The following is a 20,868-nucleotide window of genomic DNA, read 5'->3' on the forward strand; positions in this document are numbered from 1 at the left end:
AGCAGAATCTACCTTCTACTTACTCTCCCTGCCATCTCTCCCACTTACTCCTATTCTCATTTTTTTATGTTGTTCTTAGTACAAGGAATATTTCTACTAAGGCAAGAAAGTGTAACTTCTTTGGATCAAGGGACTACATTGAACCCCAGAATCCAATGGGGGGGGGGGGGGCACTGTCCAAAAGAGCCTCTACCAAATCTGGGTGGTACATCACCCTCTTGTGCTCTCTTCTGGAAGTGATAGGGATATGAAGCTGCTGCAGTTCTCATGGTTAAGATGGTGGCTGCCATCACCAGTCCCACAACGGCAATATTATGAGGAGGATGAAAAAAACAGGAGCATAAGTATCTACTTCACACTTGGCACTGTAGCCTTATACTCTAAAAAGTGTCAGTCATCTGCAGTACCCCACTCATTTAGTCCATTTCTCCACTAGATATTACTTACTTACTCCACTAGGTATTACTATTAGTATCCTTGTGCTTAGGACAATTTCAGTGGGACCTTGTTATCTGCTGAGGTTTGATTCCAGGATCCCCTGTGGATAACAAAATCCACGGATGCTCAAGTTCCATTAAATAATGCCAAAGCAAAATGGTGTCCCTTATATAAAATGGAAAATCAAGGTTTGTTATTTGGAATTTATACTTTTGAATACTTTCAAGCCATGGATGCTTGAATTCATGGATAAAATATCCGTGGATAAGGAGGACCGACTGTATATGGACCAATGATTTCTCTCCAAAAAGAAATATCTTCCTAGGTGAAGTAATATAGATTTTACAAATGTACATACATTGCCCAAATATCTTATCTTCCTGTTTCTCTCTCCCCACTATTTAACTGCAGTCTTTCCAACCTGTACACATCCTGTACACAGCCTTTTCTATCAAGTCACACATCACTTATATCAAGACTTTGCCCAGCTATGATTAGGCAACCTGGGTGTCCCTGTTTCCCCAGCACCCTCCCACATCCTCATGGAACATACATGTCACCTGCAGGCTGCTCTTTCACCACCCAACCATAAAGTAAGGTCATTGTGCCATTCTGACTTGTACTTTGACATCATCCAACCTCAAGAGGGAAGAGAAAAGCCAGCCAGCTCCATCAGGCCTGGCCTAAAGTAAGAAGAAGAGCCCCCTCTCCAGTCCATCTGCCACGGTCCAGTTCTCGGAGAGAGAGAAGAACTGCTGGATCTGATACCCCTTCCCACTGCCATTCCCTTCTCCTTTTGTGTCATGTCTTTTTTGGACTGTTAGCCTGATGGCAGGGAGATGTCTAATGAACTATCTGTAAGTTGCTCTGAGAGCCTTTCTGGCTGAAGAGCAGGGTATAAATACAGTAAATAAATAATACTTTCAAACCAGACATTTTCATATTTTGTGGCCCTGCAAGAATTTCAGTTCAAAACTATCCTGTTTCCAACTTAGAACAGATTTTCTCCATTTATTTCAAAGGAAAGGGCTGAACTAAGCAACATATTCATTTGCATGTACCAAACACTCACTCTGCTGTTAGGAAGAGCCACAGATGTACCTTCTACATTTCAATATATTAATATATACATGGCTCTGAGTGGTTGAAAACATATACATTATTTTATATGTTTATTTTGTTCTCAAACATTTAGCATAAATATATGCCTACCACAAATTTCCAAATAAAGGCACAAGGTATGGCATGGATCTTAACACTCATTTGTAAAAGGAACAGATTTCATATTCCCAGAACATCACATTTCTACAGCTTCTGTGCTTCCCCTAAAACTTATTTCTGAGGTTTTGGGGACCTTCAGGAATGATGTAGATACAGTATAAGGGACAACACATAGAGCCAGAGGTGGCAGAGATCCCACTTTATCTGAATGGTAATCAGCAAACAAATCAAATCTGTATCAAGAGCAGCACGACTGATAGTTGCTTTTCTGAAACAGAACTTTGGAAGAGGATATTTGAATATTCCAATTTCAACCGAACAGCTTAAAATTAGAAAGTATCAGCTGATAGTTAAGAACTTGATTGTTGATTACAATAACAGGCATGAATAATTTTATTAAAGCAAGAAAAAACAAAAATCCTTAAGCTAAAATTTTGTGTCAAAGCCTTGAATACTTTATACAGAAGAGGAAAAAAGGATATCCCCCCTTTTTATAACATGGTCAAGAAATACTAGACAATACTACAAATTCCATCAACAATAGGAATAACAGGGCAAGTGCACTCAAATTCATCAAGACTGATAAGCTTGTTTAAGATTAAGGATTTAAGAAATGATACACAAGGGACAAAGAACTAGTATAGCATAAATACTGGAACAATATTTATAAAATAATAATGCTATAAAGCAGAAAGTCAGTCCTTAGTTCAAATTTCACCCCAGTCATTATATCCCTCAATGATTTTAAGCAAGGTGAAATCACAACTGAACTATGTGGGTAATACTGTCTAACATCCGAAACAGACCAACAAACTACACGACTTCCCAGAAGCTTGGGGCCATGGCGTATGCACCCAAGCCACCAAGCCACCAGGAAACCGGCGTGAAGCTGCCCAGTCATTTAAATTGTGGCAGATTTTTGGTGCTATGGCAGTGCAGTGTTTAGGCTCTGCACACCGCAGGAGCGCCGGAAAGCTGCTGCGGCGGAAAGGGCACACTTTTTCTGGCATAAAAAGGAGTGGCATTTTGCCGCTTCTTTTTGCACCAGAAAAAGCTGTATTGGGGCTACAGCATGCAGTTGCTATAGCCCCAATCCAATACTCAAAGGGACGGCATCACGCCACCCCTTTGGGCCAGTCTCTTTCAGCCCTAACTTTAATCTTGTTTTAAAGATCCCTGCCCAAGCACAGTATGCTGAACATTCATTATTAATATCATCAGTCATACCTGTGTCTCACCAGGCAAGTTATTTGTTAGTGAATATCTGAAATGAATTAGAAATAAATATAAAAAGATAGATATTAAATAAAAGTAAATATTTTAAAGTTAATGTTAATTTATCAAGTATTTTTTAGCAAAAGTTGTCAAGGAAATGCAACATGGGACATGCAGTTATAGAAATAAAATATGTATGTGAGAGTCAGAATGACTAAGCATGAACAATTAAGAAATCACACAGGTGTAAAGGATGATATAATTTAGAAGTCTTGGGAGCCAAGGACAAAATTAAGGAATGTACATTGGTAACACCTGAGACTTGCTACATGTACAAGATGATCAGATGATGTTCATGGGTTGGACTTGAGTATGGGATGAACAAAAGTCAATCAATCATTGTGAATGTACACACCCACTGGGTGGTAATTGTCTAGTGGGTGGTAACAAACATTTGCTATAATAATTGCCAGTTTTGCTAATGTAACTTGTGGGTAGTTGTGGAGTATTGGTAGAGTGTAGAGATATTGTGGATTGTCGGGCATATAGAGATAGTAACTATATAGTAGAATAAAGTAGATCTTTTATCTAAGACTACTGAGTTGTGTTGGTGTCTTGAGTGAAGATACAAGAACCAGCAGAATCCTGATGGTGTTTGGAGACATATGAAGAAGAAGAGTGAGAAGGCTTGGAGAAGATTGTCAGGGTCTTCAGCCTATTCTCAGAAAACTCTGCTGCTTTGGGAGAAAGCAATAACCACTGACCAAAGCTGGTCAGCTCAGCTTCATTAACAAGGTGGTGAGTTACAGCCTGAGGTGTAGAGCAACAACTCCCATCATCCCTGACAAAAGTATGTTAAAAATGCTGTTAACCAGCTTAATATTGACACAGATTTAATCTTTTCTAAGCAGTTCAGAGACACATTGTCTATATGTTAGTTATGTATTTACATACTATTTTTCAAATAATGGTTCCCTGTTGAGTTTAAAAGGAATGATTCTAAGGAGTGATTCTAAACAAATGCACTATTTTAATTATAGCAGAAAACTCAAAGGAAACTCGCAGAATGGAAAGAAGAGGAAGGAGGACCTTCATGTCTGGCTAGGTGGACACAATCCTGATAAGAACAGTACTGATTACTCCAGAGTTTCACCCCTATAGTTACATTCCTATATAACTATTTCAGGATGCTTAGCCAATCACAGCATGCTAGTCAAACAGTTCCAGTCACTGCTATAGGTATGCAAAAGATAGATTTTGAAATGATGAAGAGATCCAATGAACACATGCCTCAAACACTTTATTACTGCTACTTGCCTTTTTGCAAATATAAGTAAAGCTAATTAATGTTTTAGTTTTTTAAAGATCCAAAGTAAGCACATATCCCTTGCTGCCATATGGTTATTTTAAAAGCCAATTACAAACTACAACATCTTTCTTAAATAAATAATAATTTTAGCTGGCGTTCTGTTGCATCTGGGTCCATCAGTGTTTTGGCACATTCTTTACCTGGTGCCTTGTCTGACCAGTTCATAATTACCATTCCCCAAATTACTCTTCCCTCACACAGTCCACTTGAGCTTGAGAAATAACTTTACATCTCTCACATTCTGTGCTCTGCTCAATGAGTCAGAGTAATTAACCTGCAGATACCAGATGCCCAGCTCTTTGAAAATTTAGGGCAAGGGACAGGATCCTATTACATTCTATTCTGCTCCCACAACAGTATGAATATGTTTTATACCTGAGGCCTTAAGATACTCAATACTGCATCTGAAGAAGTGAGTTTATGCCCATCAAAGCTCATGCTAAATAAAAACCAGTTAATCTTAAAGGTGTTGCCACATTTCTTTTTTCTCTCCCTCACTTCCTCCTTTTTTATTGTACAACTCTAGTCTCTATCAAGATGTGGGGCAATTAGGCATGTTTATCACCCTGCAATCACACCCAAATGTTATACAAACCTTCAAGATCCATGACCTAAATCTAAAAGATTGAAATATAGAATGAGAATATCCAAATGCCTTTATTTACCATGCTCCTCTCTTTTCTGCTCAGACAACATTACACATAGTTGGTGGCTTTAAAAAGAAGCAAATTTTTATTTGTGGGGCAATTAATTGCTATGACACAGATTCTCAAAGCCTGATTCTTCTGTAGAATCACATGGTCACACTAAAAGAACACAGTAAAACTATCAGGTTCAATACAGCTTGTTGGTCAAACCCCTTTAAGAATACATAGAGTAACAGCAAAAATTGAGTATAGTACCCAGTTATCGTATCCGCAAAGGCATCTCATTAGATACCTTTTTTAAAAAACAGAGCTATTCAATGGCTCGATCTAAGTGTAACACTAAGCAGAGGTTTGGCATTATGTGCATGATGACTCTTGGGCTCCATAGCAGTTACAGAACCAAAAAATAGCAATTCATCTTGCAATGTTTAACACATGAGCCCTAAACTGTGGTTGATCTTAAGTTTCCCTTAAGTTAATTTTGGCTTAAATCAAATCAGTTTGGGGTTAAAATTGACTTGATTCCCTACATCAATGTTATGACACCAACCATTTACCTGGGATTACTCATAAAATGCACTCAGTTAAAAAGAAAAGTAAAAGTAAAAGATTCTGATTTTCTTTTGACAGAGAAGGAGAAAACTGAGAACATAAAATGAAAAGAGATATCTCTAGTCCAGGGGTAAGGAAAGTGTGGGCATGGGGCTAGAAGGGACCCCAAGTCTATTTCTGTAAACTCCAAAGCCATTTTGGTCCCTGCAAATATATCAAACAAAAATGTCTGGATTTTTACTAAAAAGAGTGTGGAGCAATTTCACCATGTTTTGGAGATGCCAAGACCCTTTTATTCAATCAAGAACTGAATCAGTACTCAACATTATGGTGTGAGCGATGTTTCTAGACATGAAGAAATCAGAAAAAAGCTTTAAAGAATTCTGAGGGTAAGGTCTGTATTGATGAGGGCACAACAGGGGAGGGGGTCCTCTGCCAATTGCTGTATCCCCAAGTTGCCCACTCCTATGATAATTCTATACAGTTTGCTTGTTGTATCAAAAATTTGGAGGACAAAACTAGAATTAACAGTCCAAGTGTGGATACTTCACCAAAATAATGTTTCCCAAACCAGCCTGTTATTTACAAAATTACATCTTTACTTTGACGCTAACTACTCATCATGATAAATATTCACTTCTGAAAACACATAATTAAATAGTTTTATTTTTATTGTTATCTAGCAAGGAGCTGCTAGCAAATAACAAATTTATCTACATGCTTTTCTTTCAGTTAATATGAGTGAGGTAGGCAATGTGTACATTTGGATCTCATCATAAACCATAGTTTCCCATGCCAGGATCTGCCACAGACAGCATGGTGAAATGCTGCCTATTGTGGGTGGCCTGATAAGGATTGCAAATAAACATTCCTCTGGACAGCCTGCAATGCGACTATAACCAAACCCACAAACAGGAATCTTCACAACAAGGAACTACAAACCAATGACAAAATTTGTTCACAACATCTCTGTTTAACACAGATTGCACTGTGCAGTTAGGGCTAACAGCATTTAATTGTTTAATTAAAACCAAACTGCTACAGTAACTCTGGTATTCAGTTCAAAGACACAGACATGTTAGTCTGGATAAATATGCAAAGGGATATTGTAGCACCTTTGAGACTGAAAGACTTTTGTAGCATAAGCTTTCACAGACTGAGGTCTGAAACAGACTGGCAAGAAAGGGTGGCTTCAAGCTGCCCCTTCCAAAGACAGATTGGTGCTGTGGCAACCACATGTCATGGCCCCAATCTGCCTTGAAGCTGGCACAAAAAAGAGCCGGAAAAAAACTGCTACTTTTTGGGCTGGAAAAAAGCTGGCTTTTGTGGCTCTACCAAAGCTGGCTTTAAGAAGATCCAGCAGCATGCTGCATGTAAATGCTGCGCCACCGGAGCATCTTGAAGCCACTCTCATCTGGGCGGCTACCTGACCTCCGGGCAGCTTCAGAGCATGCAACATATAATCGCCGTGCTCCCAAACCACCAGGACAGCAACTTTAAAGGGCCATCCGTTCTGGACTCGAGTCTTCTTTATCAGATATATGGAGTGAAGTGTCTCTGGACAGACATTTATGACCACAAATGAGCAGGGGTGTGTGTGACTTATAATAGAAATGAACAATCTTTGAGTATGGTGATAAGGTGCAAGTTCAGTTTTAACTATTGCTATTAGGGGATAAAAGTGGGAGGAAAGACACTGCCTAAAGCCAAGATGAGCAGATAATGATATGAATGGTGGAACAAGTTCTTAGAATATAATTTGACGCTAACGGGGAACCAGAAAGGAGTTTTGATAAAATGGTCAAGATAGGCCTCATGAAGCTAGAATGTTAACTCATGTTACAATATGTGCAGTGTGCCAGGAAGCTATCGTGTCTGTTGACAGAGTGGAGTTTATGGATATAATCCAATTCAACTGTTTCTCTGTCCATCCTCCCTTTGAGGGTTTACTGTTGTTGTGCAAAGACTGCCATTCTGAGGTCCAAGACAGAATACCCAGGAAGAGTGAAGTATTCTGCAACTCGGTTTTGTGTATTCCCATTCCTAATATCTGGTGGATATCCATATATCCTCTGGTGCAGAAACTGACCGGTTTCCCTGATACAGGATTCTGAAGGGCATTGCTGACAGAGGATGGCATATATCCCATTAGAACGGTGGTCCCCAACTGTGCCCTTTAAGAGATTTTGGACTTCAGCTTCCAGAAGCCTCAGCAATGTTGGTCAATAGTCTGTGATTCTGGGAGCTAAAGTCCATAATCCCTTAAAGTGCACAGTTTGGGGACTAGTGAATTCGAGAAGGACCAAGTTAAAGTACTTTTAATGTTATGGGTGATGTGATTAGATCTACCTTACCCAAGTAGATGTGAGGACAGAGTGAGTTAGTGGCAAAATTTTGTATCCGTCTCCCCATCCATCTTGCATCCTTTTATAGGTAAGTAACTATTTGAGATTGCGAGGCTGTCTGTTGGCAAGTAAAGGCCTGTGACCATGAGCCCATGAGAGCATTATTGTCCAGAACAGATTATAGTTCATTGATGATACATCTATGTTGTCTCAGTTGGGAACTATATATGACCACTAGTGGGATTCTGCCATTTTCTGTCTTTGGTCTGATCTGCAATAGAGTAGTGCTGGGTACAAGTCTTGCCTTGTTGATTTGTTTTCAGGTTTTTTCCTTTATATTGTAGGTACTGTTGCTGTAATTCCATGAATTTGGCACCCCTGTCTTGTGGGTCTGAGCAGTGGCAATTGTATCAGAAGGTGTGGTATTCAAGTAAGTGTTCATTTTTTTTAAAAGCCTCTGATAAAGGATTTGCCATGTTTTTTATTTATTTTTTTAAGTATGCTGGAGATACGCAGCCCAAGAATTTCAAAAGAGCAGTTATCCACCTTATAGAGAAGCATATGCTGTTGATGTAAAACAGCTCTAGAAAAGAAGACTTGGAAGACTCATGCATTTAGTCAGAATGACAGTGCTTCTATATCCAGATATTTTAGCAAAAATTCTACACATAATTCATTGAAAGAGCATTTACTATACTGCCCTCCATTTTTCCTTGCAAGAAAGTGGCAGAGGTTGTATTACAACATTCATTTGTTGTAGTGTCCCTACAAGTTTCCAAACTATGGCAAACCTGAGGAAAATCTATCACAGGGTATTGTTGGCAAGATTTTTTTGATGTGATTGCCATTGCCTTCCTTTGAGAGAGGAGACAGTATGACTTGCACAATATGATCCAATTGGTTTCCATGTCCAAAAGAGATTTTAATCCTGGTCTGCTGGAGTCCTAGTCGAACACTCAAACCATAACATGCTTGCTCTCAGCATACTGTTATCCCAGTCTATATACACTATACACACACCTCCAGGCTTCCATATGATCAACATTATGTGAGGCTAAACACTAGACTTGTAGCTCCCCTCCTTGCCATAACAAAGAAGGCTGAACCCAGAAACCCATTTTAAGAACAGAGTGCTCTCCCTCCATAACTTCATCTTTCGGCCGTTGAGGGAGAGAAGAGGCTGGCCCAGCGTCATCAGGGGCTGGCCTGAAGACAGAGTGCTCTCCCTCCATAACTGTCATCTTTCGGCCGTTGAGGGAGAGAAGAGGCTGGCCCAGCGTCATCAGGGGCTGGCCTGAAGACAGAGTGCCCTCCCTCCATAACTGTCATCTTTCGGTCGTTGAGGGAGAGAACAGGCTGGCCCAACATCATCAGGGGCTAGCCTGAAGATACAGTGTATCTTAATTGTAGATTTTTCTGTTTTATAATTTTCTTGTACACCGCTATGATCTATTTGGAATAGCGGTTTATAAATAAAACATATTATTATTATTATTATTATTATTATTATTATTATTATTAAGAAAAGAATATTCCAGATATCTACCATATAACACTGTATTCTGCCCTTTTAATATTCCCAATCAGCTGATTGGCTTTTTGAGTGTTCTATGCACACACACCATCTTCTAACACAATGTTAAATTAGGAGAAAAAAATCTACTCTTAAAATGAATGTGTGTGTGCATTGCATAGAACAACTGGGACATGTAATAAAATATTGCAGTATAGGCTTATATTCTTTTCAGTATTTTTACCAGAAACTTATTCCTTTTTCCAGGACACTGCACCCAACCTTGCATTTTGGGTTTCCATTTCTCCCTGCAACAGTGAGTCAGAATTCTTTAGTGTTAGGGGTACTGGAGTGCCATTACGTTGTTTGGGAGAGGACGTCCTCCCATGACTTTTCCCCCCTAAATATATTGTTGAACTTTTGAAAATCTTGGTGTTATCCCAATCATATTCATACAGTACTTCCTTGGTGTTATCCCAATCATACTGATACTTCCCACATAGGAAGTATCAGTATGATTGGGATAACACCAAGATTACATAGCCAGTGAAATCCAAATACTGGAAATAGAGAAAATAAAGGTGGCTCCACAGGATATTGCATGAATATGTTTGGGAGAAAAGATAATCAAAGCTTCCCTTCTGAGATATCAGTATGTAGAGAGATCTTGTAACAGCTTTGAGACTAACTAAAACAAACAAATTGACAGCATGAGCTTTTCTAGACTTCAGTCTACTTCCTCAGATGCTTTTGATGGAGTGGCTTGCACACCACCCAAAGCATCTGAGGAAGTAGATTGACGTCTACGAAAGTTCATGCTGCCAACTTCTTTCTTTCAGTTAATCTCAAAGGCATTACAAGATCTCTGTACATACTGATTCTACAGACTAACATGGCTATATCTTTCAATTCTTCTCAGGGGTGACCATTAGACACCAGTAAGTAAAGAAGTTCTCATTCAGATGCTTCTGAGATTTCTTTCCCGTCCCTAAAATCTTCCTAAAGATTGTTTTAATTACTTCTACATACTTCAACATCACCTCAGGTTTGCTATTATCTCTCTTATGCATACAGCCGTTTTGACAATATAAATGATGGCACTTGGACAACTGAATCAGAATTAGAATACAGAATGATCCTTCAAAATGAAAACATCTGCACAGTCACTATCAAAAGGGTCCTTTTGCCCTTCCATATCTTGCTCCAAAGGGCACCATAAATTTGTTCTAAGTCAAAGACATAACTGTGTTCATTTGGATTTGTATGCAAAGGAATATTGTGGCACTTTTGAGACTAATTGAAAGAAATTAGTAGCATACCGGTAAGCTTTCCTAGGGGTCATGCAGATGGGCCCAAATGAGCGGAGCAAGGCCACTCTGGTGCTGACTGTGTGGGGACCGTGGCAACTGCAAGCCCCAGTCCAAAGCCGACAGGCCACCAGCAGGAGCAGAGTATATCCAGTCCTTTCTGGCCTGGTTCCTTTTCATCGGTGCGGCCTTGCCAAGTAGTCTAGGGCCTGTAGCCCATCTGTTTTGGGCCCTAGACTATTTGCTAAGTAGATACAGTCTACAAAAACTTATGCTACAAACTTCTTTATATCCGTCTCAAAGATGCTACAATATCCCTTTGCACCATTTGATCTAATCAACTCTCCCTAATTGTCTCTCAGAAGTACAGGTTTTGTAATATTTAGCCAGTTTTAATGTAAGCAAGAAGCCACGAGTCCAAGAAAAGGTGGCTATTTATTCCTGGAGTTATATGCCTGTATCTTCTTTGTTCAACCTCACACTGAGTATGTTAAGCAATGACTCTCAATTCTCTTCAACGCCAACCATCCTGATTGTGGGTCTTGATACAGAAAATACATTGTCATACTGGTCTACTAAAAAAACATCTAACCTGCTGCATATTCCTTCTCCTCTGTTCCTAGCACTCCCCATTTCCTCCTCTGGTGATAAAACTCAAAATTTAGAGTCACTGCTCTTCTCTCTTATTTGTGCTGCCTTACAAACCTGGACAAAATTCTACATCCACAGAGCACACACTGATGTCCTCAAGCTACATCCATTTCAATGCTGCCATTACTTCAAAATTTCTGTCTGCCACACTTGAGGGCTCTCCCATTTTGAAGGTATGACCACATCATTTACAAGCCTATTGATGCCTCAAATAGCAAGAAGCCATATCCTGCAGTGAGAAAACTACACAATGGCTCAGAGCTATTGACTTAGGCACACTGGTTTGTCCTCCTGCAGCCAATTATAGAGTCAAAAGGTGCTGTGTGCCAGAAATTCACTCCTGGAGAAGGTGCTCCAACACTTCTCAGTTCTAATTCTTGCTTGTGTTCCCTCTATGTTTGTTATTTGTGTGTGAGAGAGATTTCGAATTTAAGAAAAACTATTCCAGTGATCTCCATTCTAGATTCTGTTTTTTAACTGTATTAAGACTTGTGCAAGGCTCTGGAGTCCTGAGGCAGTCATTAGTCTTCCTACCATTACCTGTATCAGCCGGATCTGGATCGGACTGAAAATTATGAGCTGAGTCCAAAGGTGATTAACTCCACTTTCTGATCCAAAAGCTGACCAATATCAGGACAGCCTATGTCCACAGGGAATGGTTCAATAACGAATAACTCAGTGACCAGCTAGAAAGTAAAATCCTCCTTTGAAGAAAGGTAAATATACATGCTCGGAATATTTTCTTCTTATTTGTCCTATTACACCTTTGAATGTCTTCATCCTGAACAAAAGCATTCATAATTGCAGCACTGTGTCTTAAGCCCCACTTCTCCTTTAATTCACACTTCAACCATGCTCCCAAGTGATTAATATGTTTCAACCACAATCATAATTCAAAATCTTAACCTTTCTCTATACCTGAAAACCCCTTCATCTGTGGTTCAGGGTTCCCACATTTCCATTAGTTGGTTTAAAGGCTAGAAAATGATTTTTGAAATGTCTTGAAATACTCTTATTATTCAATCAGGATTTGGGTTAATACTAACTTAACAACAAATAGATTTTTTTCCAATCAAACTTAAGAGAGCAATGAGATGCCCTTTTGAGATGTAGCAGTCCATTTTAAGGATTAATATGTGGTTCTAGTTCTGAAGAACCAAAGCAATGTGACTATTACTGGATCAGAGCCAACAATTACAGTATTAGCTCTGCAGCACTGGCTACATTTGGTATCACTGCAGGAAAATCCTGATCAGTAGGCAGTAGCATCTCTCACCTAGTAACTGCTGGAATCTCTTCTCTTCCAGATTCTAAAATTAGATGATGCGATAATGAAGTTTGTTTTAATTAAATTAAAATGCATACTTCTCACACCAGAACATAAACTGTGCAAACCAATGCTTCTAATAGAATCATTTTCTATCTTTCATTTATAAGTCACACTCTGCTTCAGAGATGAAAAGATTCAATGTCTGAAAAAGAAAAAAATCCTTGTAGCACTAAATACTATTGAAAACAAACCAAATAATTGTACCAGCTTCAAATCCAGCTATTTCCCTATTCTTTTATTTGTCTCAATGGAAAAATACTGACAAAAATAATAACATTCTGCTAACCTTTTACCCTGGGCTAAGTCTGAATTTTACAACAACTGTTCAGTTATGAAATTCCTTTCTGCTTGTTATGAATTTTCTTACATTTCATGCTTTATATTTCCTTTAATACTGAACAGTCATACAGCTTTCAGCTCTTTTGTAATTATTAAGTTTCACACCATTTAATGCTTGTTATTTCCATGGATTTGCCCCTCACTGGCTCTGACATAAGACTGACACAGAACCGAGCAACGTCCTGATGGTAATCTACTTTGCTTAAGTGTTCAAGGTAGGTTAGAAAGAATGTAATGTTTCCTAGCTGAGAAATTAAGTTAAGGGATCATTACAATAATAATGGACACGTGCTTACAGGTCACATGCATGTACACAGGTATACAATCTGTTACACTTGTTCACTTGACCTTCACTCTTTGATGAGCTCTGCAGTATCCATACAGAGAGACAGGTATGACTTTAAAAAAAACAACACTGTGTTTTTTCTAAGAGTGGCTATTATTACTATTTTCCAACCCTCTTAATAGAAAAACAATTGCTGTTTGGATTTAAGCATTTTAACTATAACAGTTTATTGGCAGTGTTCCTTGTTAGACCAGTATCCAATGTCAGTTGCTTCTTTTTGATCACTTTATCTTATAGTGCAAAAAATGCCGTTCGGAAGCAAATCCTTCAATTAAGACAAGTTCAGCCAAAACAACTTGGTTTAAAAGAGCCCATTTTAAAAAAACAAGTATTGAAGCTAGTGGTTATAACAGTTGAACTGCATTTTGCTACTTAATTTTCTGAGTTAGTTCTGTACTGGTGTAATCCTACACGTTAACACAAAAAAACTGGTTTAAACAAAAAAAAAAGTGTCTTTTGACTTGTTACTTTATTAACTGTTTTTTTCCAGCCCAGAGGCCAAAGCATCTAACAAATTACCAAATAACTGAACAAAATCTGTTTTGACAAGTTTAAAAAGGCATACTCCCACCCACTACAAATACAACCCAAACTGCATAGATGGGTTTTATAAATACAACTCAAGTGAGCCCAGATACCTCCTATACTGGGCCTACTAATATTGCTAATGGTTTGACATCCTAAGCCATTAACAGTTGTTTCAACACAAACTAGTTCTAATACACACAAGATAATGCAATACCTGTTGCGGTGTCCAACACCATATGTATTCTAAAGTGACCAAGATTTTCAACTGGAGACTGGCAATATAGTCCAATTTTCTTACATTCTATGCTACCACTGGCATGGTCTTTGTTATCTTTCAGTAAGTTTATCATGGATGGGCACAGGATGGTACAGCTGTTCTTCACACTAAAGGGATTAGGTCAGTGGTTCTCAAACAGTGAGGCAGGACCCCTGGTGGGGCACAAGAATTGCTCAAGGGGGGCATGAGACTTGGGGGCTCTAATCCCTCTTCCTCCTCCTCCCAAACTTTTTTATGTATAAGATTTACACATGTTGACTTAAACAATGAGTTTACAAAAATAAAACTGTTCTAATTTGAATGTTTTCCTTATATTATGTTAATAATAATAATAATAATAATAATACTGTTTATTTATAGCCCGCTTTTCCAAAAAATGATCAAAGCGGGGTACAGCATAAAAAGTTAAAATGTGAATATACATGAATGTACAAATGAAAATACACACACTAAAGAAATAAAGTGGGGGGTGCGATATCTATATGTAGATGTAAAAGAGGGGTGCCAAGGTTAAAAGGTCTGAGTACCACTGAATTAGGTGAAGGGAAGGGGCCTATAGGGCTCCATGTGGTGTGCAGTAACACTGCTAATAGTGGTCTGGCTCCTCAGTCTGAGCAACTTGTTGTTTAGATCTCAGTAACTCTCTTCCCCTCTTACCTGCCTGAGTGGATTCCCAGATTGGCTAGCAGCTTGTCTAAAGCCCATCTGCTCCTTTTTAATACAGAGCACTGCCCTCCCAAGTACATGTATGGCTGTTATTTTCCCTTCTAAAGCTCCAAGAGCTACTGGCTCTTAGGTTAAAAGAGCTGTATACATGGGCTTTTAGTTCTGCATTATGTTAAACAATGCAGTGCCATGAGAATTCACATGTAATTCTATCTCAGCTGCTCGCTACAAGTTAGGACAGAGACTTGTGGCAGCCAAGAGAAGGGCAACCTACTGTAGCAACACCTGCATGGGTGTGGGGTGAGAAGCAGTGGCTCAGGCACGTAAAACGGAAGATGAGCAATACCTCCAAAATATTTAGATCCCAGATTCTTACAGCCAACTTAAGCTTGTATCCTTATTAAGCAATAACAAATCCTTACTAGTAACTCCAACCTTCCAAAGTGTAACTACATACCCTCCTATATATTATAATAAATTAAAACCCATTTAAAAATATGTTGCTGAAGCATATAATTACAGACTCAAAACTCTGCCTCAGTTTTCAAAGTCTAGTACCATGTGGCTGACCTGTCACTTTGCGCACTGGACTATGTTTTTTTGTGGGTTTTTCAGGCTAAGTGGCCATGTTCTAGCAGAGTTTCTTCCTGACGTTTCACCAGCATCTGTGACTGGCATCTTCAGAGAATGTTTGCCTGGAAAGGACTTGGCTATATATAATGTGTGACCTGGAAAGGCAGGAGTGATTTGCATGTATATTGTTTGTTGCTAGTGGCAGTCCTCACCTTCCTTTTGGGTGGCTGCTTGTCTTCACTGCTCTGGGTTTTTCTGGGCCTGGCAGCCCTTCTGATGTCTGAGCTGGAATAACCATTAGCCTGTAGAGACTTAATCCAGCTCAGACATCAGAAAGGCTGCCAGGCCCAGAAAAACCCAGAGAAGTGAAGACAAGCAGCCACCCAAATGGAAGGTATTTTTACCATACATCAAAGGAGTCACAGACAGAATAGGCAAAGTGGTGAGGAAGCACAAACTTCAAATGGTTTACAAACCGACAAAGAAAATCCAGCAAATGCTTTGCTCAGGCAAGGACCAGAGAGACCCTCTCACAGCCGCAGGAGTTTACCGCATACCATGCAGCTGCAGACAAGTCTACATAGGGACCACCAAATGCAGTGTGCAAACAAGAATTAAGGAACACGAGAGACATGGTAGACTGGGCCAGCCAGAAAAAATAGCAGTAGCAGAACATGCCACAAACCATCCTGGGCATAAAATACTGTTTGAAAACACTGAAATTCTGGGCCACACCAACCACTACCATGTCAGGATGCATAAGGAAGCCACTGAAATCCACAAACATCTGGATAATTTCAGCAGGACCCACAAAAAGCTATGGATGCCGGCCATGAAAGCCTTTGACTTCACACTGGGCTATGACTCTGGAGACCAGTGTTGAAATTGCAACTCAGCCATGTAAACCCACTGGGTGACCTTGTCACACTTTTTCAACCTCAAAGGATGGCAATGGCAAACCCCTTCTGAAGAAATCTGCCAAGAAAACTCTGCGATGGGTTCATTTCACCTTATGGTCACTGTTAAGTCAGAAACAACTTGAAAGTGCACAATAACAACGACCTTTATAACATAATTATCAATCATTAACCGTAATTTTCATACAAATAATGGAGTAATTCTGACCATAGGAGATATAGCATGACATGTGCCATGTTTTAATCAGAACTGTAACTGAATATTTTGGGCTATTTCAACCCATTCTGTCAAACTGTCAGGTACATCTTCCCGGCATGGATAAATGGCATCTGCTAACAACTGAATGAAATCTTTTTTGTGCAAAAGGAAATAGACTCTCCATTGAGAAATGGCTAATGTTCTTTCTATATACATACCAGATATTCTTCGTTCAAGTCACATGAAATTCATGTTACACCTTATGAAACTGACCTTTTAACTTGCCCCATCATCTTTGTCATTACACAATATAAAGTAAGAGACAGAATAAACATTCTTACTATGCCCATGTCATACTATGCCAATGCAGCAGTCAGGAAGTACTTTTGTTAATATATTAATTATTAGTCTTCTCCAGAACCAGAAATACTTACACAACATACACAATAAAAGCAACAAGAGATTATATTTGTTAAAGAGAGTAAATACATGACCATATCAAAAATATATTTGTCAGTTAGTGAACTACTTAGATTAATGCTTCATTTCTAAGAAAGCTGTTTAGTTACAGCGAAATTGGTTTAAGTGTCCCAGTTCAGTACCTAATGGACAGAAGGCAACACTGCAAAGCCTGTAGCATTTAAACTGCAGCTGTTCTTATTGGAAAGGCCTAGCATGAGCTAAGATGACATATAATGCACATGCACCAACTCTCTCTTGATTTGCAAGGAAATGTGTGCGTGTTAAAGAAACTCAAATCCTTCATAGTACCTGGTAAAATTACTGTCATTCAGGAAAAGCTGGTTTGGATCCAGACTAGGTTAGTCACAGTTGGGCTCCAATGAAATCAATAAATGTGAAAAGCTAGACACAAAAGCTAGACACAACTTATATCCTAATGATTTCCATAAAACATAAGCAAGTAACCTAGTGTGGATCCAACCCCATTGTACACAATTCAATCCTGTACCAAGGGAAGCCACAACAGCTATAATAACTCTACCCGCATTTATTTTGTCAAATGCATAAAATTAATCTGACTGTTGTCAATGCTAAAATATTCTTGCCAGACTACACAAACACCAAATAAACCACACAAGACAAATACATGTTTAGATCCAGTTAAGCAGACACGCAGTTTCCAATCCACTTAAGAACTCTTCAGGTGTAGAGGAAGGAACAGTAGAGTAACTTTCAGGAATATATTTACTTCTTTGCGGCAAAATGTTTAGGATGAAAGACTGAAAAAAAATGTTTTTACTAAACTGCATTCCTTAGCATGACAGGCAAGAACCAATTTCAATATTAGATGACACATTTTGTTTTGCAAAACTGGAACAATCTCCAGTTTTGGGCCGTTATCATCAAGCCATTACCAGATCTGGACCAATAACAGTTTGGATGCTGGTAGTGGATGTAAATTTCCACTGTGGATAAAGACTTGAAGTCAAAAGACTGACTTAACCAACCAGTATTTACTATGGACTAGTGAACCTGCTGTCCACACATACTATCAGAACATGGTGTTAAGACATCACTGGGGTAGACCATGAAGGCTTCAGATAGAAGTAAGAGTAAATTAACAAGTAATTTTCCAGTCCTGATTATGTGTCTCTCATGGAACAATGCTTTATAGGCAACAGCAACCAAGCCAGTTTTATTTTATGAAGGCTGAGCAAGAGCAACCACTAATGAAAACAGTGCAACATCAAGTTTATCATACCTCTTTTGGGGGACTATGTCTTGTGTCTTACCTTTCCCGTCTTCTGATCAAACCAGACCAGCGCATGGTTCCTAGAGAGGACCTTGCAGTCGAAGGTGGCGTTGTTCTGGGCCGGTCGACACCGAGCCACCGAGCGGCCGATCTTGACGGGCTCATCCAGGTAGACATGGCGCTCTTGGAAGGGGTGAGAGTTCGGGCGGCAAGTGAAGATCGCCAAGGCCGAAGGCATGGAGGACAGATATGGGGCGCCACAGCAACCAGGGGAGAAGAGGGACTCTTCCTGATCCAGGCCTCCCTCCACAGTCGACAGAGGCCAAGGTTTCCCACAGCGCTTCACATCAAAGCAGGGGCAAGCGTTTCCTGCAAAGGAGGCCTAACAGCTCACACTTTTGGTGGGCAAACCAAGGCTGGCCACAATTGGGCAAAGCAGCCCCATGGCCTCCTCCCACAAGGCCCACTTCAGTCCATTCCTGTCCATAAAGCCAAGAAGCATCTGACAAGAGAAAACAGAGCAAGGTGCGGATAGACCCACAATCCAGGAGGCAGCCCCTCTATTCCCTCCCAGAGTTTTCCTGCTCCATTAAAGGAGGAGAAACACCGCAAGGTTCAGGGAAGATGGAGGAGAGGGAGGCAATGGGGACTAGAGGGCCAGTGGAGCAAGGGCAGCAGGAGGGCCACCGGGGACCCTCTCCAGCCGGAACCCTGAAGGAGGAAGCAGCAGGAGAAGCAGCAGCAGCAGGAGTCCAGGGGCCATCCTCTCCAGACATGGAGCCGGGAACCTCCTCCTCCTCCTCCTCCTCCTCCTGGGGACTCCCCTGGCAGAAGGCAAGGCCCAGGCAGGGCTCCTAGGCAGGCGGCCTCTGGGCTACGAAAGCAGGCAGGGGAGCTCTATTCCCCATGGAGCCTTCTTAGCCGGGGGTCTTCCATGCACTTGGCAGCAGGGAGACGCAGGGGCGGCGGCGAGGGTCTCCAGCAATGCGGCGAGGAGGCGGCCTGGGGCGCCGCAGGTGGCGCCGGCGGAGGAGGGCCCGCGCTGCCCTCTCCCTCGCAGCCCGGAGCCTGGTCCCAGGGAAGGCCTGGCTGGAGGCCGCGCTCTCAGGCCGCGCTCGACGGAAACTTTCCCTCAACCTGTTCCGAGAGAGAGAGAGAGAGAGAGAGAGGTTGAAAGGCGCCGTCAAAACAAACACTGGGCTGAAGGGGAAGAAGGCCGCCCCAAAACCAAGGCTAAGGCTAAGGCTGCTGCCGCCGCCGCCGCCGCCTCCCTTGAAGCCCTCCCAGCCGCGCTCCTTACCTCCCCTGCGGCCGCCATAGTGACTGGAAACCTACCCGGTGTGGCAGCAGCAGCAGCAGCAACAGCGCTGCCGGGGAGGGAGGGAGGGAGGGAGGAGGGAAGGGGAGGAGCCAGGCCACAAAAAAAAAAGACGGCGGACCGCCCTCATCCTCTTCTACGCAGGCGCCTGTCCGCAGGGCCCTCGTTTTGGAGCATGCGCAGAGAGAGAGATTGAAGCCACAATTTCCGGCTGAGCGGATGTTGGCTGCCCTTAGCTGTGCCCAGGCCTGCCTTCCGGGTTACCGCATGCGCGGCGGGAGGGACTGAAGCCACAGCTTCCGGCTGAGCGGATGTTGGCTGCCCTTAGCTGTGGCCAGGCACTGCCTTCCGGGTTTTCTTTTAAAGAGGGGAGGGGTGAAAGAGGAATGAGGCAGTCGAGGGATGGGTTTGAGGCGCCCCAAGGAACCTTCGGAAGGTGGACAAGGGGCAGAACTGCAGCCCTCCGCTTGGCCCCGGTGGCGCAGAGGTCAAAGGCCGGTACTGCAGCCCACTCGCGCGCAGAGCACAAGGTTGCGAGTTCGATCCCAGCCAGGGGCGGTCTTCAGCTCAGCCTGGCATCCCGGCTGAAATAAGAACCCAGATTGTTGGGGGCAATTGGGTTACGCTCTGTAATTAGGGAGTGTTCAGAGCAGCATGAAGCAGTATGTCAGCATGGCACTGTAGTGGTTTGACTAGGGCTCCTCTGGAAGGCGGCAGGAAGAATTCAGAGAGATAGCCCTGCTAGTCTCTGGGAGCAGTGTGCAGAGGGGCCTTCTGAAGCGCCTTTGAGGGAAAATGAAAGAAGTTGGCAGCAGGAGCTCCCACAATAGACTAAATGCATCTGAGGAAGCGGACTGAGCTCTAGGAAAGCTCACGCTGCCAACTTCTTTCTTTCATTTACCCTCAAAGGTGCGGCAAGACCCCTCTGGAGACCAGGGTTCAAAGCCTGGCTCAGGCAAGTAAACCCATTGGGCAACCTTGTCTGTTTATGTATTTTCATGTAGATGCCGCTTTTCTCCCCAGAGGGACCCAAGGAAGTGGCTCACAGAGAAAGCATTTGAAACCTCAATAAAATCCACACAATTAAAACATCTGATTTAAAATCACATAAAACATACATAAAAGTTAAAAACAAGCTAAACCCCCACCTGCTCCATAAAACCTGCCCTGCTGTGCATTAGATACAAAGTGCCACTCTCTCTCAGCCTCAGAAGATGGCAGTGGCAAAGCCGCTCTGAAGAAGTCTGGCCAGACGTCCTACGTTTCCAAGACATGTCCTACATTTTGAGCATGACTAAGAAACATTAATTTATATGAGCGTGGTTTTTAGCTTTTGTTTTGTAACATCCTACATTCTTCTTCTGTGTCCTCCATTTTTGCAGGGTCAGTCCTCCTTTGCTCTT

At 41.4% G+C, this 20,868-nt stretch overlaps 1 protein-coding gene across 35 annotated transcripts in view; it reads right to left on the reverse strand.

Moving 5' to 3' along the window:
* Nucleotides 1-19,480, reverse strand: part of SLMAP (sarcolemma associated protein) — a 132,001-nt gene extending 112,521 nt beyond the window's left edge. For 16 of the 35 annotated variants that reach the window (XM_089522133.1, XM_089521881.1, XM_089522124.1 and 13 more), the window contains exons 1-2: nt 19,448-19,477; nt 18,188-19,284 (exon numbers count right to left, since the gene is read on the reverse strand). In XM_089522133.1, coding sequence (XP_089378259.1) covers nt 18,188-18,385 — 198 coding nt within the window. In that variant the 5' untranslated portion in view covers nt 18,386-19,284; nt 19,448-19,477. Of the gene's footprint in view, nt 1-18,187; nt 19,285-19,447 lie in introns of all 35 variants that reach the window. The other 19 variants (XM_089521916.1, XM_089522007.1, XM_089521942.1 and 16 more) reach the window with 5 other exon arrangements.
* Nucleotides 19,481-20,868: the final 1,388 nt, after the last annotated feature.

This window comes from Sceloporus occidentalis, unplaced genomic scaffold, assembly GCF_023333645.1.
Source record: "Sceloporus occidentalis isolate IW3139 unplaced genomic scaffold, rSceOcc1.0.p SCAF_1, whole genome shotgun sequence".
NCBI lineage: Eukaryota > Metazoa > Chordata > Lepidosauria > Squamata > Phrynosomatidae > Sceloporus > Sceloporus occidentalis.